This window comes from Mus musculus, chromosome 14 (genome assembly GCF_000001635.26).
Source record: "Mus musculus strain C57BL/6J chromosome 14, GRCm38.p6 C57BL/6J".
Lineage (NCBI taxonomy): Eukaryota > Metazoa > Chordata > Mammalia > Rodentia > Muridae > Mus > Mus musculus.
Window position 1 is genome coordinate 23,430,072 of NC_000080.6, and position 26,725 is coordinate 23,456,796.

The 26,725-nt window shown below is 41.7% G+C and overlaps 1 protein-coding gene across 55 annotated transcripts in view; it reads right to left on the minus strand.

Moving 5' to 3' along the window:
- Kcnma1 (potassium large conductance calcium-activated channel, subfamily M, alpha member 1) overlaps positions 1-26,725 on the minus strand; it is a 712,823-nt gene that overhangs the window by 137,784 nt on the left and 548,314 nt on the right. For 19 of the 55 annotated variants that reach the window (XM_017315873.2, XM_017315871.2, XM_017315887.2 and 16 more), the window contains 3 exons: positions 21,528-21,596; positions 11,922-12,008; positions 5,879-5,955 (listed from right to left, as the gene is read on the minus strand). In XM_017315873.2, coding sequence (XP_017171362.1) covers positions 5,879-5,955; positions 11,922-12,008; positions 21,528-21,596 — 233 coding nt within the window. Of the gene's footprint in view, positions 1-2,161; positions 2,171-4,660; positions 5,740-5,878; positions 5,956-11,921; positions 12,009-19,128; positions 19,141-21,527; positions 21,597-26,725 lie in introns of those variants that run through there. The other 36 variants (XM_017315884.2, XM_017315876.2, XM_011244967.3 and 33 more) reach the window with 4 other exon arrangements.

Genomic DNA, 26,725 nt, shown 5'->3' on the forward strand with positions numbered 1-26,725 from the left:
TGGGGCACACTGATGCAATCAGGTATCAGGCCTCAGGTCCTCTGCTGGTTGGCCCTTCTGCACCAAGTCTGGAATGGAAGGAAGGGTTGCAGCCCATGCTGTCTGCAGTGCCATCTACCTCCGGCATCAGCAACCAAATGGCCAGCCAAGTTGCAATTGCAGAATCTTAATTTGGGGGGTGGATTGGAAGGGAGAGGAAAAGTGGCCTTGCCAAAGAGGCCAAAGTGGAGGTTTCCAGATGCTAGAGGGAAAATAATTTGGTCTCCAAGGGAGTATATGTAAGAGGAGACTAGTGTGAAAGGAAAAAAAAATGCTGTTAAATTAAGGCACACTTCTTAGACCACAGCCCACTTTTTAAATCAGTCTAGGGAAGGGAAGCATTGTTTCTTAACATGAAACCATTCTTCAAAGGCTCAAATTATAAACAAAATCCTCTACAAAAGAAAAACCCTTTTGTCTGAGGTATATTGTTAGATGAAACACTAGGAATAAGAGGGTCTTTTAAATCCTATAAATGAGAAATGATATCTCCCCTGAACCCAGTTCCTCCTGTTACCTTTTGAAGAAGAAGAAAAGTCTTATGCATGGCTTTCTGTGATCAGAAAAAGGCAAGGACAGAGCCTAAAGTCAGCCACCTGGAGTACACACCCAGCTAGTTGATCTGGCTCACAACAGTCACGCTGTGGCAGAGGAAGGTGAGAGAGACTGCCTCTGGAGCTGTGTGTTGACTGGCTTTGTGTGGCCGTCTAGTTCTCAAAGAGTGCTAGAGTGTGAAAGCTCTCAGGGTGTAGAAGTGATGCTTCCACGTACTTTCCGCAGAGCCAATTTGGGCAGAACTGTGTGTTGTATTGAAGAAGGTTGCTATTTTGTTTTGGCTTCACCCAGAACATTATACATTTTCCAAACAGTGAAGGCTACCAGAACTTGGGAGTCAACTTGCTTCTTCTCCTTCTCCTTCTTCTGCAAAGGAAGATGAAAGACCTGGGTGCTGATACATCTCCATAGTCCAGAGCCAATGAATCAATGAGTTGTACATTGGGTCTCCTGTTTTCAGAGAGTCTTATGTCTGTAAGTCAAGACCCAAAGTTGATGTCTGCCAGTTGTAGGTTATACATAGAAATACTGACCTTTAAAACTATATCCGATTGGATGACAGGGATCTTATGTCTTTAGTAAGTTAGAGAAGTCTAGAGGCTTGCTTAGATTCCTACATGGTTCACTCATGAAAAAAAAAAAAAAAGAGTAATCTCCTTGAATTAACTAACAGAGTTTTGTTTTTTGTTTTTTGTTTTTTGGTTGGTTGGTTTGTTTGTTTGTTTGTTTGTTTTTGCCCTGAAATAAGCACATGGCTCCTCCAGGATGCTTAACTTTCCCAGAGGAACTGTGGAGGAATCACTGAGCGTTGACTTAAGGAGAAGTTTTGAAAGCAAGGAAATGCCGTAGACTGTAGGAAATAATTACCACTTGTCTTCAGAAAGGCAGATACTTACAGTCCCAAAGGAGTATTCAATTAAATCTCCAGCAAGCACCTTCTTGTACAGAGAGGCATCTATAATGTGATCGTTGTATTTCTCTCTCTATGGAATATCTCTATGATTATATATAAAAATACACATTTTTACATATAAGCTACCCCAGGACATATCATATATATATCACAACTTAGGAATATATATGTAGCCTATGTGTTTCCTTCAAGAGAGGAATTCAAGCTCTGTAGAAGGGAAAAACAAGTGTCGTTTATCAAAGGCAAGCATGACTATGACCCCCAATGGACAAAGCATCTATAGCTAGAGTTGTAATTACTCTAGCCTAACCAGTGTCCCTTAAAAGTCCTGAGCAAAGGCCTTCAAGAGAAACACACTGTTGTCAGGGTCTTATTTTCTAATGGAAAAATAAGACCGTGTCCAGAGCTTGCTGGAGGCTGGGGGATGGGTGGAAGCATAGAGAGTGGGCTCTGGGCACTCTCCAGTTCCTGGCTACTCTACAAGGACTGTGTAGGGCATGAGCGAGTTGGGGCATGATGTAACTGCTACATGCAACACGAATACCAAAAGTAAAATGAAACTAAAACTGTACAGAAAGGAAAAAAAAAAAGATCTCATCTAGAGAAAAGACCAGGAGAACTGACTCTGGGCTGCTCGGAACCCATTTTACTCACAATAGATCACTACCAGGGTGCAGTTAAAATAGAGTAGGGGCCGTATTCCAAGGCAGCAAAGAGGAAACAAAATAAATCAAAGATATGTCAATGATTAGAAATTAAAGGAAATTCTTTCACACACATCAATCTAGACATGACTTGTCCCTCAGGAGTCTCTCCCTGGCAACTTTTCAGAGGCTGGGAGGAGGGAAAGTATAAATCATTAGACCAGGTTTGTGACACAGAAAAGAAAATGAATAAATGCTAGTGCCTGAGAGATTGCTCCTTGGCTAGACATCTGGATTGGACTTTCTTCCTGAACAGATGGAGAACTAGGAAGGGATGGAAAGAGATGTGCATGTTAAACTATACTACCAGCACGGGATCTCCACAATGGAATGTCCACACGCCATACTTCGCCGATTGAGGACATGAAACATTGAAGGTTATTGAATGAGAAGGAATGGAACAGGTAGGGAGGGAATGGGAAGGAGAAACTGGGTAGGGACAGGAGGTTGGGAAAACATACAGGGTCTGGAGACTGTCAGTGGTTTTGCTCTTGTGCAAGCTGTATTATTCCATGGTGAATTGATGCACTAAGAGGTTTGGATAAATAGCTGGGTGAGTCAACTGTCCTTTCCAATCTTAAACACGAAGAGGTGCCTGGCTGGTACCTTAGCATCCTCCTATATATAATGACAATGATAACTATTTCTTGTAAAAGTTTCTTTAGAGCCAAACATATTTTCTCTGATTTCTTGAGTGCCTGGCCTTCATAGGGAGGTTTATATTCAATTATTCATTTTATTCTAATCCTCCCAAACATGTCTGCATCCTGCCCTCCAGGCTATGGCCTTCTAATTGGGAATAACAACATTTGGACAATTCTGATTAGTATCAAATATTAACCACACAGCCTATGGCCTTGCCACACTTAAGAGTAGCTTGGCGGAGACAATCCTTTTGCAGCAATTGTGTCTCATGCATGATGGCAGATCAAACATTTCACTAGCTTAACCTACTACAAGGGAAATTAAGGGAATAAAGGTACTGTACATTATAGTGTGATTTTCACAACAAGAAAGGTAAAAGTTTACTGCTGTCTACTTGCCTGAAAAGGAAAAAAATACCCTGGAAGTCAAATTTTTTATAAGGATTTTAAATGGGATGTGCCACAATGTCCTATAAAGGACATTATAATTTCAGAGAGAGTGAGAGTTCTCTCTTCAACTTTCCTCTTCCATTCTGTCTTCCTGAGTGAACTCTCCATCCAGATGCAAAGGGGATCCTTTCAACTGAGACCTGGTGAGGCCACCTCCTTTCCCAAAATTACCTGGCAGTTTTCAGGCAGAGGACTGAAATTCAGCTTGTCGGCTTCTTCTCTGCCTTCCTATGTGATCCCACTTTGTACATCACTCTCCAGTGTCATAGACCCCAGCAGCCTTCTATCCATCCTCAAAACACTGCAAATGGCTTCCTAATTTTCAGTCAATTCCCTTGCTCTTCCTCCCACCCATATCTCATCTCCACTACCACCTCCCAAAGGACCTGCCAAAGTATGAAGCAGTAAGAGCCCTCATATCCTCAGACATCCCTTGTCCTCTTCTTAGCAAGTGGACCTCTATGGGTTTATACATTTGGTAAGATGATATGGGTTTATCTGTATTTGCTAGATATCTTTGCTTGGAAAGAATCTCATTCGGCATTCCATCATTGGCACCAAGAAGAGAACCTCATGAAGAGGCTACTCATAAGCACATTGAATGGCTGCTCAAGTAGTAGCCCATAGTCTCACCACTTCACTAAGGCTCCCAAAGGATGAAAGCTTATAGAAACTCCCTCGCATGGATTATTGACCTCAGCATTCCTCCAGCCATTTTACCCCCATCACCACTGTGCGAGTTTCCTTATGGAGCTCACCATCTTGCTCTGGTGTTCCCCCTTGTTTAAATCTACTCTCAGGATGCCCTGTTCCTTCTGAAGAAAATGACTCTGAGGATGCCTGCTGGGCTTCTACGTTCTCAGACACATGGTAAGAAGGCTGAGTGATGCCTAGGGTCTGACAGTTGAGCTCATGTTGTCCTTTCTTCATATTCACGTGCTGTTCCTTGTGGTTTGAGCGAATCAGGAAATTGTTCTAGGGCTGCTGACAGAGTTTGGGGGAAGCAGAATATACATGTTAAGAAGTTGGCCGTGCCGGGTGTGGTGGCGCATGCCTTTAATCCCAGCACTTGGGAGGCAGAGGCAGGTGGATTTCTGAGTTGGAGGGCAGCCGGGTCTACAAAGTGAGTTCCAGAACAGCCAGGGCTACACAGAGAAACTCTGTCTCGAAAAACCAAAAAAAAAAAAAAAAAAAAAAAAAAAAAAGAAGTTGGCCTCAGCTGGTGTGTGAAAGGGTATCTGAGAGGATTTCTACAGGAACTTCGCTAGACCAAGTACTTCCCATCGGTATTTCCCAAGAAACCAACTTATTAATGTTTAGGTGGTACCATCTTTCTATCTTACTGTTTTAACACGTTCCCCTCAGGCAGCTCAGTGACAAGACCCTTGGGTGGCATATCCTAGAAGAAATGGTGGCCTTTTGACTAATTTCTGCTTGTAAAAATGTATTTTATGGGGGTGATCTTCCATAACTCTCTTCCCACCCATTTAACTCAAGGTTATCATTGCTCTTATCAGAAAGGTCAGGGCCCTCAGAACACAGCACCAAGATAGGCCTCGGAGACTTGAATCTATGATGGCTGGCTGCATGGCTATCAGCAATTTCAACCTCTCACTAAACATGTAAGGGTCCTTGTTTCTCTAAGTTGATTAAATATGTCCCTGGTAATTATGTAGGGTTATGGTGAGGACCAAAGCAACCATCAGGAGGAGCTTTTAGAACCTCAAGTCATCATGGAAGGAGAGGTATCACTTCATTCATCTTTCTCTAATGTTTAGAACAATCTCTTCCAGGGTGTGTGTTCTAATTGCTGCAAAAGGTTGGCCCTCCCCAAAGCAAAGACCAGCTTTACAGCGTGTTGTCTGTGGAAGTCATAAGCCAGTGTTCCTCAGTCACTGAGGGTCCCTAGGAAAGCTTTGGTAGAAGACAACTGAGACAGACTATGCAGAAGCTTCTGAGACCAGAGCAGTTTGCCCCATAAAGCAATGTGCCTTATGTAGGGGCACGTTGAGGTTACTGACGTAAAGGATGGCCTTTTGAACATTGGTGGCTGATTGCTTTACTGGGAGTACTAGTTTTGTGTTTGGGGGTGATCTAAATCTGAACCTACAAGAATTCTAACCGAAAGGCGGTCCGGTGCTTTGATTTCAAGATTAGACTAGGTTCTGAGACTCATTTTCCTACTAGGATTATGTATAGTCTATACTTAGGGACCACCTAGCTACTAGAAATCCTGGTATTAAAAAACATTCCCTCTTCCATAGCTGTAGGTATCCTCCATTTTATCCATGATGCTTAACTGTGTGGGCCAGAGATGTCTACTTCTAGAGAGGTGGGCAATAGGTACTAGGTTCTCACCCAGGCACTGACTGTGATGGTTTTTCTTTTTTCATCTTCTGCTTGAAGCGAGGACAGGTATTTATGTTTCTTTAAACTGCTGGGTACAATACATAAACACATTCAAGAGAGCACTTGGTGTTTAATGTCCTTCTAATAGGAAAAGGAGAAGGAAAAAGGAATTGAGGGGTGGTGAAGGGAAACAGGGCGGAGAGGGAGAAAGAAACACTACTTACGCCGCCTGCAGCCACATTTTTTAATTCTTTTGGGATCTGTGACGTCATCATGACAGGCCTTGCAGTAAAAAAATGCCCTGGAGAAAGAGAATGGAAAAACTGACACATCTCATAATCCACCCGAGTAAAATGAGTACCACGTTTCCCTCGAGGTGGTGCCAAATTAATGAAACATGCCAGCCCTAATTTCCTTTCATCTTTTGAAAAGTTTAGACATCTGCAGACGGAAATGTTTGTTGTAAGACCACTCATTTCAAACCCAGGATTCTGTGATTGGAGTTGGTGCTTCTTTTTATAAACTTTGCAAAGAAATGGGGAGAAAGGTCCTGCTGATGTCACATACTGGGTCTGTGACTGTTGTTTCTGAGAACAGCACTGAGTACTGGTCCTTGGAACACATGGTCAACCATCTCTGAGTCTTTGGAGTGTACTTTAAAAACAACTCTGAAATCCCAACCGTCTAGTTGAATATATATTAAGGGGCTCAAGGATGATGACCCTCAGTCAGACATAAATACTACCTTTATCACTTCGAAAGCACCGTTTCTTATTAACTAAAATAAGAAAGGCTTGAGAGTCACTGGAGGGAAGGAGGGACTACAGAAACAAAGAGTGCAGTGGTTCCTGTCAACTCTCTCCTAAGATTCAAAGCCCATTGCATTCCAAAGCTGACTAGATCCATTCCATTATAGCTTGCTCTGAGCATATATAATGGATAAAAGTTTTGTTCTCTTTATGCTGACCACTGGAATGGGATAAGGAGAGGAAAGGTTGGGTTGAATGGGCTGGAAGAAGAAGCATTCAACAACAATGACAATGTCCCCTAATCTGACTTTAGTGTCAATCTGAGACTTCAATGTGAACTTTGGTTGTACCAAAGATACTTTGGATGAGAAGAACTAAGATGCTCTGAGCACTTCTCAGCAATAGTACCCAGAGGAGTAACCTGGGGACCTGGCGGTTGGCTTGTGCCCTTCCACTTGAGATGGTGCAGAAGCAGGGCCATAAAACCGCTCAGTTATTAACTTTCAACACAAGAGTCAATAGGTGACAGAAGATACTCAACATTCTGTAAGTATATTAACAATGCTTTGTGTTAAACGGTTCTGCCCAATTATAGGCTAATTTGAAGCACTTGAATACATTAGCCAGTCTGGGATAAGGTGTGATGTTCAGGAGGTTACATGCAGTTTTGGCGTGAGCTATTTTCAAATTATGATGGTTTATTGGGATGTAAACCCATCATAAGTAGAGAAGCATCTGTACTGGGGAGGTAATAAAATTCGCTGGAACAACCTTCCAACCCTCTGGATCCAGGAACTAACAAAATCCTGGGCTTAACGCCTTTACCACTCCCAACATGAAACTGAGTGCCAGGAATAAACAGGGCCATTTCTCAATGGAGGCTAAAGAAATAAACACAATTCTAGGTCTTTTATGTTTTCCACAGGGTGTGCATTTCTACAGCAAGCCCAAAGCTCTTTGTTTCAAGAGGCTCCTTCACAATTCCTTCCAATGTCAGATGGCATATACTCTGCAAAATCAGAAAGGACAGCTGTTGCCCTACAAGGCACTGCAATGCTGCATCCTCTTACTCAGGGCAAGTAAGTTTGAATCTACTTCCTCTGGCCATCTTCTTTCCATTCGAAGCTCTCCTGAGTGACAGCAATACAGCAGTAATAACAGCTAACTCTTACAGGGTCCGGACTCTAGGCCAGGTGCTGCTCTCAGTATTTCAGAAGCACTAACATATTTGATCTTTAAACAACCCTTTGAAAGAGGCTTAATTATTACCTCTGTTTTACAGATAAGGAAACTGAAGCAGGGAGAGATTAAATGGCCTGTTCAAGGTCATACTGCTAAATGGCAGAATCTAGATTCAAGTCCAGACGCCAAAAATCTTGAATGTGTTCCTCTGAAGAGATGGAGAGATGAGTCTAAAGAAACTAAAACCCAACACTTTATATTAAACATTTTACTTTTAACTGACACAACTATGTATATTTGGGATGTACAATGTGCTGTTTTGAAATTCTGTTACAGAGTGGCTAAATCAAGCAAGGCTACACATTTTCTCTCATCTAGTTGTTACTTTGTATGTGAGGTGAGAGCCTTTAAAATCTACCTGAAAAGAAAAATTGCTAAAAGCAATTTTCATGAACACAATACATTGTCTCAAAAACAACAACAACAACCTATGGGCCAGGGAGTTGACTCAGCAGGAAACAGCAGTTGATGCCAAATCTGACAACTTGAGTTTGATCCCTGGGTCCCATGTGGCAGAAGGAGAAAAGCTGTCTTCTCACCTTCCTTCAAGGTGAGCAAATTCTCACATCTATTCAACACAAATAAATAAGTAAATGCAAAAATAACTATTTTAAACCAACTATGGCCATGGCACTCTGCAATGATGTCTTGCATTTATCTTCTTGCTTAAATTAATGTTTTCTGTCCCTTGACCCTTATCCCCTGAGGTGTCTGTACCCCTGCTTTTTGGAACTGACCAGTCTACCCTGTGCTTCTGTGGACTTGACTTTATAAGGTTTCACATATAAAGTGTGATTGTGTAGTGTTTGTCTTTCTCTGCCTGGCTTCTTTCACTTAGCCAAATAGCTGCTTCAGTCAGACAGGTGAGGCTAATGAGGGAGACGAGTAATGAGCTAAAGGTGTCCATGGATTCTTCAGATTAAAGAGGAAGATTCTTCAAGCCTCAAGTTGAGTTTTGCCGAGTGACCGTTCTTTGGGAGCTGCCTCACTCATGGAAGCCTCCACCACATTCTCTTGGCAATACCCTTCCAGTAGAGCTACACACTTGTCCTTGTAAACTCAGAGATCCCAGAAACAAAATCCCACAGGTCCCAGTTAAAATCCGTGAATATTGATTCCAGGAGCCTTTCCCCATTCCTGGTGTCTCCTCTCTCCTCCTGCTGCTCATCTTCTCACTCCAAAACAACTCCCATCCTCTTCATCCCAACAGCTTACACACCAACAGAAAGACCCCCTCCAGATCCTGCTAAGCTGGCCTTAGGGTCTCCTTGTCCTCTGTTCTGCTGTGGACAAGAGTTCTGCTTGGTAAGAGTCAGAGGTGACTGGAAGAGGGAAAGGATGAGGTTGCTCTTTAGTGGGTTGTGGAATAGATAGCAAGCAGCAGAAGCATTTCTCCATTGGAGAGCAAAGCAGTGAGTAGTCACTACACCCACACCATGTCCTCTTCTCCCCACCCCCACCCCCAGGCTTCCACCACCAAACCTTTGTCCCTTCTCCCTGCAGCTCCATCCTGTAGCTGCCTGTAAGATGCTTTGCTGTCTCTCACTGGTTTTAATCATCTTGCTGTCCACAAGTTTATACGACCCCCTTTATAAACCTTTGCCCTTGTTTTCCACTTAAGTGGGTCATCTGCTCCTTGCCAGGAACCCCTATCAATGTGGCTCCATATTGATATCTACAGCTCTCTTTTCTCCTGAACTGCAGACTCTTGGATGTACCTGCCTTTATCATGACTCCATGGTATGTTTGGGACCAACCTTCCATTTGCTGTGGCCCAGACAGAAGTCATTTCCTACCACCTCCATGATCCTCTGGTGTTTCCCATCTCAGCAAGAGGAATCATCATCTCTGCTGCTCTCATGGTTCATGGCCCATGTCTAGGCTTCAGCTGTGATTCCTACTCCTCCTTCATTTCTACAAAGTTCATGATTACATACTACATGTTCCCCAGACTAATCCAAATGGAGTCACATGACTCTACCTCCACAATCTGCCAGCATCTCCCTACACTTGAGTGAGTGAGTGAATGGATGAGTGAGTAAGTGAGTGAATGGATGAATGAGTGAGTGGCTGAGTGAGTGAGTAAATGAGTGAATGGATGAATGAATGAGTGACTGAGTGAGTAAGTGAGTGAGTGAGTGAGTGAATGAATGAATGGGTAAGTGAGTGAGTGAGTGAATGGATGAGTGAGTGAATGGATGAGTGAGTGAATGGATGAGTGAGTGAGTGAGAGAGTGAGTTTGAGAATGACTCCCAGGTTGGGGTATTTCATGTTTTCAGAAGTAACTAGGACTAAAAATGTTAATATAAAAGCAGACAATTTCTTTTAACTTGGCAACTAATCAATTATTTTTAATTATGACTCAAACAAAATATGTATCTGCTAAAGAAGGTAAGAGAGACACCAGATTGTGTTCCAAAGTTATTTAAAAAGACAAATATTTAGGAATAGCAAATTAAAAGCATATGAACAAATAAATACTCATCCCAGAGTAGCATCCTCATGGGATTACATGGGTTCACTCCTCTTTCTCTAAGCCTTGTACCTCAAAGTCTTCATGACCCAGATTCCACTAACTTCTTGAGTGTGTGTGTGCGTGTGTGTATATGTGTGTGTGTGTTGTTGCTGCTGTAGTCTTGTTTCTTCAGCCATAGCAGAGGGTGAAGACCCAATAAGAAATCAACATAATCTACTTCACTTTTTAAAAAAAAAATAAAACTTGTTTAGTTTTATTCAAATTTCCAATGTCCTCTCTGAAGTTTTCTATATTCTTCATCTATTTGAAATCCCCCTAACTGACAACATTTGCTCTGACACATCGCACACCATGGAAAATTACAGGCTGGAGTTGTAGCTGATGGTGTCAGCATGTATTTGTGAACACCATAAAGCACAGAAACGAGACATATTACATTCCCTAATATAGGAGGTAATTTGTTTCCCGGGCTGCCTGGTATTTGTGACATTCATTAGCGAGAGACGCAATAGGAAATAGAATTACACAAATGGGAGCTCAGGTTGAATTTGCTGTTTGGGAGGTGTGCATGATGTATGGTCAGCTGTGCTCCCTGCTTACCATGCTTAGGGCAGAGATGCTGCTTCAGGCTTCTGTGCCCCATGTCTGGACAAGGACATAACTATTCCAGACCCCCTGGGGCTGGGGCTCTCTCAGACACCCCACTTTCCATTCTCACCCAAACTTCCATCTAGGATAGTCCTGATAAACTCCTGTCTCAGGATATTCTATCCATGAAATGGTTAGAGATGTGTTTCTCCCATATAATTTAGCAATGTCAATCATCCTCCAATTTGCAGGAGTAAACTTATTAGAGATCTCAGATGGAAAAAATAAAGCCCTCAACCCCATGTGCTCTTTTCCTTGTAAGCTTTTTAAACTAGTATGGCCCCATTCACTACAGTTGAATAGGAAGAAAGAAATTCATAAGCCTGGCTTTGTCAAATATCATTGCTCTATACTGGCACAACAAGAGTTTGCAAATACATCCTATTGTTTTTTGATAATACTATTACTTTGCATAGGCTGGTAAACCAAGCCAAGATAAAGAAGAAACTTGAAGGGCTGGAGAGATGGCTTAGCAGATAGGAGCAGCACAGTTGTTTGACAGAGTAACCTGCTTGGCTTACTTGTCTCTGAAAGTGAACATTTCAAATGGGCAGAGTGGAATCACATATAATGATAGTCCATACTGAAATGCAAAGCCCTATGATTCCCTAAGCTGCTTAGACAGGAATAAAGACACTAATAAAAATTTCATAAAACATTGAGCCTCACATTGAACCCATAGATGCTTCATGATTAAGGCTGACAATTTTAGCCACTGCTTAGAAAGTTGCAAACACAAATAGGGGAAGTTTAATGTTCCATCAGAAATTAATCCAAACTGTTGGGAATTCTACTCGGCACTTACAGGAGAAAATTTGTAATATTCAGAGATATTTTACCCAGATGGTATTAAGAAAATAACCTCAGACAAGAGGCCAGATGTCTCATGAATCCTCGTCAGAATCTGAATGACTTGAAGTCACTTATGTTCTACGGGCTTCAGGTACCTTCCTTGTAAGACAAGAGAGCAGGTAACTAGGTTTCCTGATTCTAAAACTTTAATATTCAAATTTAAAGACAGATACTGGCTATGTGAAGAGATTGCTCAAGGAAGGGGCTTCAATAGTTCTGGACATATGAACACGAGGGGGTTGGTACATCAAGGTGCCTGGCTGGACCAGAAAGAAAAGTAGATGAAAATAAACTCTTACCTTTTAACTTCTTTGGCATCACTTGCGATGAAAAATCCTAAAGTACCTTCTTGGATCTTAAGGTGGTTCCCAGGGTTAATTAATATTCTGCTCCGTGAACAGAAACAAACAAAGAAGACACAAGTATGAGCTCATGTTCAGGATAAAACCTTGATGATAACACCACCCTGCTGTTTTCATAGGGGCCCCACTAGTCTAATGCTCCCCCCACACCACCACCCCCTGCCACCCAGCTTTGTTTTCTGAGTGACTGATCTTTACTGGCCCAGACATCTAGTTCAATCATGGCATCCTTTAGCTCCAGGTGATACACTCCAAGTCAGGAAAATCAAAGCAGATCTGGGCCTTAGGGTCTGGGTTTGTTTAACAGAGTTGTTTAGCTGCCCCCAGATACCCCTGACCAGAAGCACAGTTCTCCAGAATGTACCCCATTCTGAAACTGATTTTGATGGCCAGTATTGAAACACTGTCAGCCTAATGAAGCTCTACACACACCCATTCTCCCTTAGGTAATATAGCATTGATGGGACCCCTATATGGATGCAGAAACAGACAAATATACATACCACATATTTCCATGGGGAATGGTACAAGACACCTATATTATATATAATGTAGAAGGAAACTATACATCTTTTGGAACCCTGATAAGGACATCAAAGTAGACTGCATAAAGAACCCGATCTATATACAGTTATAAAGAAAGCTACCTTCTGTTGGATAGCCTCAACTACTTCAGTCTGCTTTTATAAAACTGTATGGGTTGTGTGAATAAGATATAAAGGTGGCATTCCTTCATTGGGTCACTCGGTGTTTTAAAGACAAATAAAAATTACCTCTTAAAAAAAAGGAAAAAAGAACCAAAACAACTACCTTGTCTTGCAGGGAGGGGAATGAAATGAAATATACACTGCCCTCCTAGTACCAGAAATTGATTAGCTGAGCAAGTTAGGTTTGGGATAGCAGTAATGACAAATGCATCCTAACCTAGCAAATGAGAGAAGCAAACCAGTTCCTGTAGATCAAAAGCAGAGCACTAGACTGTCTTAAGCAGGCTTTGAGCTTGGCAGATGTTGAATTTAGCAACTTGAAGCAAAAGACAATGGCAATAGCCTTTGATCTGAAAAGCTGGTGATTAGGGAAAGAGATATTTGGGCTCAAGCTAAAAAATTCCCTAGCTACCCAAAGCAAAATGAAGGATGGTAATTAACATGTGATCTTTGTCTAGTGGTAAGACCATTCTAGGGAAGAAAAAAAAAAAAACCACTGTTGCCAAAGGAGTCCTCTATCTGCAGCAAAACAAGGAGGACTCAGGAAAACTGCTGTTCTGTTGGGAGAACTGCGATCAGATCATTACTGCCAAAATCACTGTTGTGGTTGCAGGAGCATCCACCATTAGCTGTAACAAGACCTGATAGCAGAAAACAGGGCTTGTGCCATTGCTGTTATTAACAATAATAATAGCAGAGTGTGAAGAGTTCACTGCTCTACCCCAGAATCCCGAGCAGCAATGAGATGCCTTCTGAAATAGGAACCATAAGCTTACTCTAATGGCCCAGCAGTCTGCACTAATGATACACTGCAAAAGGCAGAGGTTTTACAATAAGACCTTATAATGAATTACCCCTCTGCTAACCCCCACTTTTATATCACAAGCCCTCTGATTTAGCACAATCATGAGGGGATGAAGTTTGAGATTATTCAAGTTTTTTTTTACCGATAAATACATATGAAAAAAATTGTATTTGTGTTCCTCAAAGCGTATGTGAGACTATACAGTTTATATTGATTTCCCTTTCAAGTCAGTTAAATAAGGCATTTTAGATGTACATTTTCGTCCCACTTTCCTGAAAGGCAGATCCTATGTGATTGCCTCTGAAATCAGAAGTAGGGTCCATGTTCTAGTATGCAGGTGGTAACTTTGGGCCAGTCCCTGAACCTAGAGCATAATGTTCTTCCCCACAAAAGGAGTGGTAACGCTAACAATAGTGTTTGGTCAAAGAACTAAGTAATGTTAAAATGACTCAATACTTTTCATTTATGGTTATTGTTATCATTTTATTCTTTCAAAAGTGCCCAGGTCTATTGTGTTTCATCAGAGGTCTCCTGGCTTGATAGACTGGAACACTGTGTTTCTTATTAAAAAAATAATAATAATAACCTGTGAGATGAAGTTATAACTTTTTTTTTTTCAAAAAAAAACTGTACGTGACAGAATAACACATGAGTTCATCTATTTAAAAAATTCCACACACTTCTGGAGCCTTGAAAGTATATTCTTAAAAGTTAAGGAAGTCTTCCTTTTGCTAAGAATTCACATAAGCATGGGAGAAGACTTCCCAGGTTTTGGGTGGGTAGGTGGGTGGGGTCCTATCATGATTTGAACAATGGAATCTGAAAGATAAAATGTGACAGGCGTTGTATTGGTGACATGTATACGCAAAGACCTCTGTTTCCTTCCCTAATGCTTTGTGCCCCATTATCTGTACCCCATCAATGCAGCCCACAGTGCTTTTGTGAGATGCAGTGATCTCAAGGTTCCCATCAAGAGAGGTTTCTTTTTTATTTCCTTCGATCTTCATGTACACTGAGCAAGAATTGGTCTATAGTGTGACATCCAGGAATTGGCAGTCTAGAGAATGCAGGTCAGTGCCATCCCGGGATTTGAAGTCTAGAGAATGCACGTCAACGGAATGTATTGTGGTCTTCAAATGCCTTTTAACTGAATCAGTGCTCTGGAGAGGGCTTGCTTGGTGCTGGAGGTCACCGGGCATTCAAGTCTCAGGCTCTAGCATTGTTAGTGAAGTACTAAGGTGCGTACATCCAGAAACCATTGGGGTCTGCCTCTGGTCATTTGGAGGCAGCTAAGCCTCACTCTCCTAATCCAGGAAATGCAATATATAACCCCTGGGTGTCAATGTTTCTAAGAGAATAAAGGCATATGCTTATGTGTTAAGGATACAATATGCCCTTAATCTTTGGTTTCTATAAATATCAGCCGGTGATTAAAAAGTGAGAGTAAACAAGCTGTTACAGCTTTACCAGCCTGCTCGCCATTTTGTCTTCGATGTTAATTGACCTCTTGTGAACATGTGGTCTCTGCACAACATCTGGAAAGTGGCTACTGTAAATTAACTTTGGTACACACAGAGTCACTCCCATTTCTTGAGTTTTACAGTGATGTGCAAGAGATAGATGGCTCACTGTCCCCAGAATTCCCTCATGTTCCCTATGGACAGACTGAGAAGATTAAAGTTATATCTGTATGAAGTATTAGGCTGAGATAGTCTTGGGGAGCTGAAAGATTCAAAAGAATGAGGCCAGCCCCTGAGGTAAATGGAAGAAGTCCGCAATCACAAGGAACGTTGTGCCAGATAGGCTAGACTTAGTTCTAAGGGTAGTGAGGAGCAGGCCTGTGATCCCAGGGGTCTACAACATGAGACATTTTCTGTGTAGGCTGTAAGCTTCAAAGACTCTTCGGAGACATACATTCCTGAGTTTAGCATTGCAGATGTCATAACTGTTATCTACATTCAAAATCTAAAACATTTAAATAAAATTTTAGCCCTGCCCCCTTCTTGGAAACGTAGATAAGAATTCTAGGCAAGAATAACATTTTCTTCCCCCAATGAAAAGACTTAGAGTTTGCTATTGACCTATGAAAACCTCCCCACCCCATTCTCTTCCCCCTCCCCATGCTCACTAATCCACCCACTCTAGCTTCCTGGCCCTGGCTTTCCCCTACACTGGGGCATAGAGCCTTCACAGGACCAAGGGTCTCTTCTCCCACTGATGTTCAACTAGGCCATCCTCTGCTACATATGCAGCTGGAGCCATGAGTCCTACCATGTGTTAGTGGTTTAGTCCCTGGGAGCTCTGGGGGTTATTCAATGTCAAGTTTATTTTGTTATTAGGGGATGCCAAAACTCCTCCTCCCCAAACATCATTTTCAATCAGTTCTCTGGCTCCAATTTGGTCTAAGTCATGAGCTTATCAGAGATAAAACTCAAGATGTGTCTCTAAGAGCAGGGTCCTATCAAGAGGCTTCCTTTCCCATATATCCATTAACAAAATTCCAACAAGGACATCTTGGCAGGAGAAGACATTTCCTCATTTTAAGAAAGGTATAAATTATCCTCTTTTTACCATGACCTTGCTGATTTTAATTGAAAATGCCTAGTGACAGATGGCCACTCAGGGCTTGTATCATCCCTTCTCCAAAAGTTTTCCCTCATTGCTTTTCTAGTTCTGCAGCTAGGCTTAGTTTTTGTATAATATCCTCTTTAAGAGCAAAACATACACTTTCTATAAGGTATAAGGAACCACTGTTGATTGGAAGACTGAGAAACAGGATCCCTCTATTTATTTGTGAGTTTCTCATAGTAGAGCTTAGATTCCTACATACTATTGGTACTTTCCAGAGCTATAGAATGAATGAAAAGCCTATGTCATAGTCATTGGCTGCAGTTCTCAAAGTTTCTCCTTTCCTCTCAAGTAAATGAAAGCAGCAACTTTGTTCTTTTAAAAACCCAAACTGTAGTTCTCATCAGTCAGGCTGATCAAAGGAGCGACCACAAGTTCTTGTGGATTGACCACCAAGCTATGAAGTATAAATATGCGAATATGCAAATGTAAACAGTGAGTCACTTAGGCAGCTGGAGCAATTGGTTTCCATACTGAAAGCGCAACTTACTTAGAACTGAAACCCATGTTTCTGATTGCAGAACACATCGACATGGAATGGGCTCTACTCAACAGCAGATATCTGTAACAGGGTCCTAAGGCAGACACTACCTTGCAATCTATTTCATTGGCTATCCCATGCTTGAATTTGGGGTAGTTTGGAAAATCTTGACTAGGCTAGGGAGAAATCTTCTTTTTCCTCTCTCTAATATTTAAGGTGCAATGGCTGTAGAGTATTTAGTTGTCCTTCCTTAAATCTTCCTAAACCTTACTATTTGAGGAGATGACCAATGATTGGTAATTTAACTAAAATAGATACATTAAAGGAGACTGTAATCCACCATGGATAAATAGGCGTGTGTGTGTGTGTGTGTGTGTGTGTATGTGTGTGTGTGTGTGTGTGTACAAGTATGCCTATGTCCCAACCCCCCACCCCCTCAAGGCATCGTGTACCATTCCCCAAACAATTAAGAAAATATCACAACTTCCGTGAGGGTATAGTTTATACTTGAAAACACTGTAATCCTAGTTGTGTCTAGCAAGCTAATGGGACTTCATTAAACAGAGTAAGCAAATCCAAGCCATTGAGGAGTTCAGTCCATGCTATGTCCAGAAGAATCACACCACTGGGAAGATATCTATGTGATCACTCATGGGCATATACAATTACTGTCAGCAGGAACTTCATTTGGACCAATTTGTGTCCTCTCTCAGGAAGTTCAACTGCAATGCAGTTTGTGCTGTATTATAACATATCTTAGGAAAATAAAAAACAAAACAAATCTCAAACCTTATCACCTCTCTTGAATTTTCCATTTCTTCTGGGCTTTACAATAAGTGCTGTTGGAGTCCCACACAACTAGACACATGCATTTCCATTAGAATATGTGTAGAAGACACAGTTTGTGTATTCCATGCTTCAATATGCATAGGTCTAGTCCATTTACATACAGAGACACCATAATCAAGGTTGCTCCCAGTAGGCCAAACTCAAATAGCCATCACTGTGGTCTACAACAATATTGGCAAGATCTGGTTTAGCCTGAGTGTCTATCAATCATCTTAAATTTCAATATATTGTTTTGTGTTACAAAAAAGACTAACTTCATGAGAGAGAATAGAGAGAGCTGATCTAGGAAGGATAATACTGGATATGTGGTTCTGGGAGCAAGCCATACTTTCTGGTACACTTTAAGACAAGTCATGCCTACATCACAACATGCCTTAACCACAAAGTAAAAGGACCCAAGGCCAAAAGCCAACAGCAGAGGTGCAACCACTGTGGACCTTTGAAGATGCATAGTGTTGCAATAACTTCTTGCAGTTGGATCATGTCAATAATACCAAACTGACAGGAAGCCACCTCTATTCACATCTACTACAAAATAAAATCACAGAAGATCTGACATTGGAAAGAGTGCCAAACAACACAAACACACAGGCACACACACAGGCACACACAGGCGCACATACACACACACAAGTATGAACACAAACACATGACAGCGACTACCACCACAGAGAAGAACGTGAACAGGTTGGCATTGCACTTTCAGCCGCACTGTCTAAGAGATTGCATTATTGAAAAACTATGCTGAAAAAAAAAATGTAACAACACCAATCACCCCTGAACCCAAATAATTTTTTAAAATGCCATCGATGATAATTTAGTCATGCTCCATGCAACACAAAACAGCGGCAAAACAGGATGAAGTCACATGGTAAAAGCTTAGATACTTCCTGTTAAGAAAGATGCCCAAACACACAAGGAAAAAAAGAAACCCATGAGTTTGTCCCAACAAACATGCTTATTATAGAACATAAACATAATAGCTAGGCAGTTTATTATTGGCACTGCTCAAGATGTTAGATAGTCAAAACAAAATTAACCCAAACGAATACAAGGAGAGGAAGAAGTGCAAGGGCTTGGTCTCTGTTTTGTGGATAAAGGACAGAAACTCTGATCTACAAAGTGAAAACTCAACAGAGAGACGTGGAGGTCACTGGGAATGTGGATATGCAATGAACACAAAATGATGCCTGTATCTAATGGACGCCAGGACAACATCAGGACAATACAGATAACAGACACAGAGGGCTGGAGAGAACTGTCCTCCTTTTCAACTGTAATGGGATTTGTTACCACCATTGGTACTATGATTGAAGATAGGACTCTGCTTTTCCATTAATTTACTTATTTGTTTGTTTGCTTGCTTATTTATTTATTTTTATTTTCCTGCAAAGAAGTTAGTGCATCAACCAAAATAATCAACAAATCAAACAATGACAACAGCAGGCTACTTTGATGTATTCTAGTTGGAGACAGGTGATATATATATATGTATATATATATTATGTATATGTATAGATATACTATATATATATACTAGACAAGGGAAGGAGATTATATATATACACATATATAATCTCTCTCTTCTTGAGTTCTTGGCAAATGGTTAGTCCTGTGGTTAGGAGTGAAGACATAGGGTGGAGATTGGAAGGAAAGTTAACGAAGAATGCATACCGCTTTCGGCTTCTGCAAAAACGACAAGAAAAGAATTTCAAATCAAACAATTTGATAATAAATTGACTGACACCAGGAAGAAGGAAGGAATAAAACCTTTGTTTCAAAGCATTTGAAGGATGTGTGTGAAAACAAGGTTTATCAGCAAAGCATGAAAACAGTATCATGGGTGGAACCAACAACAGAGAATGTCCTTTAACACAGGTCAGAGGTAGGAGGGTGGGGAAGAGATGAGGCCTCTCTACATTGTCTTATCTGGTCCATTACAAAATTGGAAAGGAACAAGATTAGGTTTCTCACAAGGATAGAGAAAAAGTGTGGTTTGGGACTTAAAATGTTTTGTTGGATGAGTCCTAGGTTTAGTGGGGCAGCGTCTGATCCACATTCCCTCCAGCACACCTTTTCCCACAAGCACTCCTGTGCTTCCACACTGAGACCAAGCCACATTGAGGATTAATGCTGGCAACTACACACAGAAAGCCAATACAAAGCCAAACAAGTTCCTGGGGTTTGTTTGTTTGTTTGTTTTTGTCTTTTCTGAGGCAGTGGGAGAAAAACAAAACCTACAACCTATTTCACTACACATGGCTTTGTTGAAAATAGCTCAGGTTACCACCCAATAAGAAGGCCTATCAGAGGGCAGATTGTTTCTTCATAGAACCTGGAATCTGTTTTCCTAGAACAGTGCCTGGATTCCAGCAGTGCCCTTTCTTTTCCTGTGTCCAGAGAGAAGTTATGTACAAGCTGATGGGCTGATGCTCGTGGCTTGGTGCAGTCTTCTCTTGCCATAGATTATTCCAGAAGGCTCTGAAAACACTTGTTGGCATTAGCATCACCTATGTGGTGACACTTTTCTTTATTTTTATTTACTTATGCTTTGAAAGGGATGGATAAAAGTGATATAGAGAAAACACTCATATCCACAAAAGTGTACTGACTTGGCACCACAAAGATTACCATTGGTGATGCTCACCCGCTCAAAAGAACAGAAAACCAAAAAAAAAAAAAAAAAAAAAAAGCAAGGACCCATAATTTCTCCTCCACAAACATGGGTCCAGGTGAAGCCAGGAATAAAGAGGAGCAAAGAGTGACCCCAGAAAATTATACTTTAACTGTTGAAAGACAAGTGGCTGGACTTCTCTCGTGCTCAAACAATACTGTAATATTATTTCCTTTGCCAACATGGAAAAGAAAAACATATCCTTTCCATACATGTAATTTTAAAATTGCTGCCACCATGTTCTACACATGGCCACCAAATCTACCATTTTATCTTCCGTTGTCTGGTTGATTTGGATTTTCCAGAGGAATGCAGCATTCGATCAGATTGACCTTGGACAATCTGATCTTACAGGGAAGAGACAACATAGTATCCACTTACTTGTGATCTAGTGTTTGTTTTGTTTTGTTTTGGTCACAGATACACACTTAGAAATGGGCTTGTGTGTGTGTTTGTGTGTGTGTGTGTATGGTCATTCATCAAGATCATGAAAACTCCTTAAACGATGCTAGCATGACCTAGCAAGTGTTGCCCTATATTGTGTTCAGTTATGAAGGTGTGTGTTGGGGTGGGCTGCCCTCTGCCCTTGTGAACATGGAGGAGCAAAGGCCTCACTAGAGCATAGACAGGACCTGGATGCGTCATTTCAGAGAACAAAAGCCACTCTATCTATCAACCAGCTCTCTTTCTTCCAAAACTATGACTAAGAGTCAAGGATCAAAGATCACCTATGTTATCAATACTGCATGTAGGACCCCTCGACTGGATTCCTTGTTCATACAGTGCTGCCATCAACCAGCAGTAAGGTCATGTATCGACTGGGGTGGTATCTGTTTCAGCCAGACCCCGTCCCTCATCAGTCTGATTTGCACATCATTAACGGAAAAATAAATAAATAACGAGAGCTCCTGCCTCAGAGCTCTCCTCTCCTGGCTAATTTACATGAAGCTGATATTCTGCCACCTGGATATGGGCTGCGGTGGGAGAAACACATATGGTACACAATAGGATGCTTGCAATTTGGCTATTGAGGGAGCTGGCACCTCCCATCACAGCTCTACTGCAGGCTGCTTGTAAGGAAGGCCAGAGGCCACCTGCTTTTTGCTTACAGCAGTAAAAGGGGCTTCAAGAGGGAATCTGCTCCTGCTTTCATGGATAGAAGGCATAGCATAGTGGGTAGAGCTACTGAGAATGTCTCTCTCCTCTCCTCCTCTTCTCCAGGGTAATTGTCTCTGGATGCCCACTGGGACATGGAATGACAGAGCCTGCCATGTCTTGAAATGTTTTGCAGGGTCAGGGAGCTGCTGAGTTGGGTTCCAAACAAATAAATCATATTCAAGAAAGAGAACATGGACGGACCTTCCCAGGATATACACTTCCAACTCGAACAGCAACTTACCGGCTCTCTCTGTTGGCAGACTTGTACTCAATGGCTATCATCAGGAGCTTAAGCTTCACAAAACACAGCCTGCAATGAGAAGGAAAGGCCTCCCAGTCAGTACTTCCTGATAGCAGAGCCATATACCAAACTTACCTAGGAACTTCCAGTCCCCTAACACGGTCATTATCCAGGGGATCCTCAGTCTACCGCCAGGTGCCAAAGGCAGGGCCAGTAAAATGACACCTCCCCATATCCCCCATTAAACCTGATTCCCCACAAGTGATAAGTGCAAATTGGGCTCTGGTCTGGATGTCTAGACACAGACCCCAAGCAGAGATTTGTGTCTGGGGATTTACACCCGCCAGATTCATTAGTTACTCAGTTGGGTAGTAAAATGTTAACTATGGCGGGGGCGGGGGAAGGGAGACTTGGAGCAGTGCAACCTGTTATTTGGATTCCATTTCGGTCTTTTGTACAAATGGCCTATATTGTTGTTCAGAGCAGACCCCTGTGTGCTTGGAATGATGGTAATAATACTTAGCCTCCGTCTAAGTGCCCAGCACATGACTACAGCTTTGTCACTCCTGGCTCTATCCAAGCTGTCTCACCTCATCTGCCCACAGTTCTGGGCTGCAGACCAGACTGTTTCCTGCAGGCTTGTTCCTGCCTCTCTGGCTTCACTCTTGTACCCCTTCTGCCCCCCAATATTTCCTCTTCTCTTTTCTTGCCAACCATCTTCCCAGGTCATATCTTGTCTATCCTCCAACCAGTATTCTGACTATTGCTTCCTTTTCAGATTTATTTCCAAAACATCTCTAGCTCCTTTCCTAGATGCAAATCTTTTAGCTCCTAGCTAAGTTTACACTGGCTGTGGCTGCTTCTCATAGTTGTGCATATCTGAACATTCTCTCCTCAGCCACAGAAACATCTTCAAGACGTTTGGAGTTTCTCCACAGTGCATGGTGAATGGAGACACTAACAGAGAGGAACTCCTTACGGAGATGAATTCTACTCACAGTGTCTCAACTCCAAGAAAATAAAAGGAGCTGTCATAGCATGCTTGTGCAGAAAAAGATTCAAAGTAGTCTTATTCATGTGGAGTAGAAAAGTTTTAATAAATGAATTTTGAAAATTGTTTTAAGATGTTAAGGCCACAAAGAAAAAAATATAAACCTGAATTCATATATTATGATTTAGATTGAGGTGTGCATTGGCTATTTAAAGAGATAAGGGCTCACATGAACTAAAAAATGAACCATATATATTATGCATCCCATATTTCTATAATAAGCATTATGGTATATTTTAGGAGGTTTTAAATAATGAACCATTACTCAGTGATAATGACAAGTGAGCCCTGGCTCAGCACAGTAAATGGAAAGAGTTATTAGGTCAAAGGGTAAGGCCTTCCTTGATGGCTCTACTGACTTCTCCACACCTTCCTAAGCTGGGGATACTACCCTTCATCAATAGTTCTGTTTGACTGCTGCTAAAGCTAAGACCTAGAACACCCACACAGTCCATGCCATGGTTAAGTACTAGGCCTCTGGCTGACCCTAGGAGGAAGATACATCTTCCTCTCCAGTGAAGTGTGTTTTTCATCGGGAAAGAACAATTATAAGCCAATATATATGTGAATCAATAATAAATTTCTAGGCCATGACAAATGTAGAAATTGTTTTGACTTGTGAGAATAAAGACTAACTAGGAAATGGGTTTAAGAGGACCACCCTGAAGATGCAGAGAGCACCAGAGATGAGATGGGAATGAGAAGGTTTGGGAAAGGGATCTCTGGGGTCAAGTGTGGGGTAGAAATGGCAAGAACAAAAGTCCTGAGGCAGGGAAATGGTCTGAATATTTGATAATCAGATACAGAGCCTATAAAGCTGTCATTGAAAGAACAAGGCAAGACAAATCATGAGTGGGTCAGAAAACAAGGTGGGTAAAAGGCCCCTTCAAGGTATATGTTGCTTATTCTCAGTAAAAGAAAGACATGGAGTTGATTTGACTTATGTGCAGATATATGTGTGTGTAAGGGGTGCATGTGCACATTGTGGAGGCCAGAGGTCTGCTTGAGGACTGCTTCTCATATATTGTTTTTTGAGACAAGGTCTCTCAGTTGGAGGTGAAGATCACCAATTCTGCCCAACTGTCTGGTTGGTGAGATTCAGGAATCTTCCTGTTCAGGCCGTCCCAGCGTTAGGATTGCAAATGCATAGAGAGCAAACCTGGCTTTCACACAGATGCTGAGGATTGAACTTGGGTCTTCATGCTTGCAATGTGCACTTTACCAACTAAACCATCTCATTCCCTGTAGTTAGTCTACAATGAAGAATTGACTTGGGCTGGAGAGATGGCTCAGCAGTTAAGAGCACTGACTGCTTTTCCAGGGGTTCTGAGTTCAAATCCTAGCAACCACATGATGGCTGACAACCATCTATAATGAAATCTGATGTCTTCTTCTGGTGTATCTGAAGACAGCTATGGTGTACTTATATATAACAAATAAATCTTTGAAAAAATGACTTAGTAAGATCTGCTAGGCATAGAGATGTGTAGCTTGCAAGAAAGGTACGGGTGAAGGGTGAGTACCTCATATTCTCTTTAGAAAATAAGATCAACTGTTTTTTCTTACATGAGAGGTCCTAGCTCCTTAATATTGCTTTTGACAATCAGGCTTTAGAGGAACACTTCCGTACAGTGTATCTGGGCTCTCCCTGCAATTTTAAGGCTGATTCCTGCTACTGGTCTGCTAGACCTAGACCTTGAGGTAGTTGTGCAGAACAGTTCTGAACCACCGACCCAAGTATCACCAACTATAGCAAGGAAATGGTCTTCTTAGTTTATGTTCCATAGCACTCCATTAACTCCTTGTAGAGCTGCTCTTCCTGAAGTTTAAACTGTTTTAATAAGTCATATTCTTTATTCACTGTTTGTTGAAGAAAATTACTGGATGAATCTAAACAGTATCCAAAAATAAAAATAAAAAAAAATTCAGTAAGAAAGTGATCTCAGCAGAGACCATGGGACCACTGTCATTTTTATCTTGGAGTCTGGTAGTTCATGGGATCCAAGTTCTTCATTGTTTGTACAGACTTAATCCTCCTGTTGGGACGGGAAAGGTTCGCTGCTATGTGTGCATTCGGTTGCTTTACAGCATTTTAGCTAAGATCAAAAGTAGATTGTATCCCTTCGTAAGTGAATCCAATGCAGGCAGTCTTGTGCACTGAGTTACAGATGGTTACGAGCTGCTACGTGAGTGCTGGAGATCAAACCGAGGCCCTCCAGAAGACCAGAGCCTCCTTCTATAGAAGACAAACTGAAGTCTGAGGAGGGAAAATCCACAGGCTCAAGGTCAAATGGCTTTTGCATTTAGAAAGGTAAGTGGAGCCTCAGTCTCCATGTGGTGTGGGGTGCTGCTGATCCTCGGATGAGCAGAGGAAGCCAAAAGTGCAACTGGCCCACACTATTTGGCCAGCACAGTATTCCTTCAAATACTGGAAATAGACATCAACATGTGATTTCATAAAACTGGTTTCTCAGCTTTCCTTGGCAAACCAAATATGGTCACACTGGAGCCATCCTTCATGGAGCTAAAAGGGACTCCTCAGGGGGTTCACTTTCTCCAGTGTCCCACAGTGCCCACCCCTTCCTACTACTCAGACTGCCTTCCCTTTCCATCTTTATTGATGTCTGCCTCTGCATGCATCTATAGTTTAAATATTGATTAAACAGGTATCTCTATTCCTCCCCCTTTCTCAGCTCGCTGTATTTCCATGTATATAGAACTTGTGTAGAATTGAGAAAACCAATCAGGGCTGGGGAAAGAATGAGAAAAAAAATCCAAAAAGGCTTCACAGCATAATAAATAAGATAAAGCCAGCTGTAAGTTAGCAAGAGTTTAATTCTTAGTTTCTAAAACGAAGTCTCCCAATATGTCCAGAGTGGGAAGTTGTCACTGGTTGCAAAAACTACAGGGAAATAAAAATGACCCCCCCTTTTTCCTCCAAGAGGGGAAAATGCCACTTGTCACAAAAAGGTCTTAAACCAGAAATCTGCAATAAAACTGTTGTAATAACAAGTTAGATTGCTTCCCTTATAATTATTAAGTTGAGGTCTACCAAATTTGACTATGCCATTATACAAAGCCCCCTTTCTTTTATTACCAGCATCATCTGTTAACTATAGTATTTTCAACCCAGATGTTCCTGAACAAAGGCTCTCAAGAATTAGAGTCCAGCTGTCTCTAACTACCCAGAGAGAAATAAATTGTCCCTGCCATTAAATCAGTCCCCTTGACTGCAAAGATTACTTGCTGGTGTGAATTAAGCATAGAAACCTGTCATGGAGTTTGCACTTTCCAGTATGCTTACAAACTGGAGACAAAGATGGGGCTTAGAGCAAAGGACTGCCACCCGGAAAGTGTCAGAAAAAAAGAAAGAGCAGCTTCTAAACTATCTAAACCCACCGAGCCTTCTAAACCCAGCTCCCCCTATGAGCACCAGCTCCCCTCCAGCTACTCAGAGGCCCAGGAACCTCAGTATAACTTCCATAATCACCACGGAAGTGGTACAAACACTGTGTCCTGGAAAATAAGGGGCCAGAGTAGAAAATAACCACATTTAACTTTAATTGGAAAGGATGGCTTCTGGAGAAAAGAAGATATACTTAAAATATATTTTTTTAAACAGCAAGATTTGTAATACTGAGCACAAAGAAAATAGTAATTTTGGACTGTTAGTGGAGATATTAGACTCCATTTCTTTGTAATTTTGATAAGGATGGATGGGACAGTTTTCAGAACATACCTACTCTCAAATACAGGCATGTCTATCCATGCCCAGCACACAGGCACACACACGCACACACACATGAACACACACATGCATTCGTGCACACACCAAGCACAGTGCCTGTCTTCCCTAACAGACCTAAGACATTTAAACTTGAAAATACTTTAATTCTTTGATGTGAACAGTTAGAGCTTTTCTAAAGTGCTAACAAATGCACTTTGGGGAAAGTTTTACTGTCCTTCTTCCTCTGAAACACACACCACAGGCTGTGGGCTTACACTGCACACTCAGCTACCAGGGAAAATCAGTTCCAACTAGATTCTTTGCCTGATGCCTCTCTCCAGAATTCCAAACCATTATTAGCCTCTACAACCTTGCACGAGGGTTTCGGGGTGTGTGTGGGGGGGTGTTGATTGCCAGTGG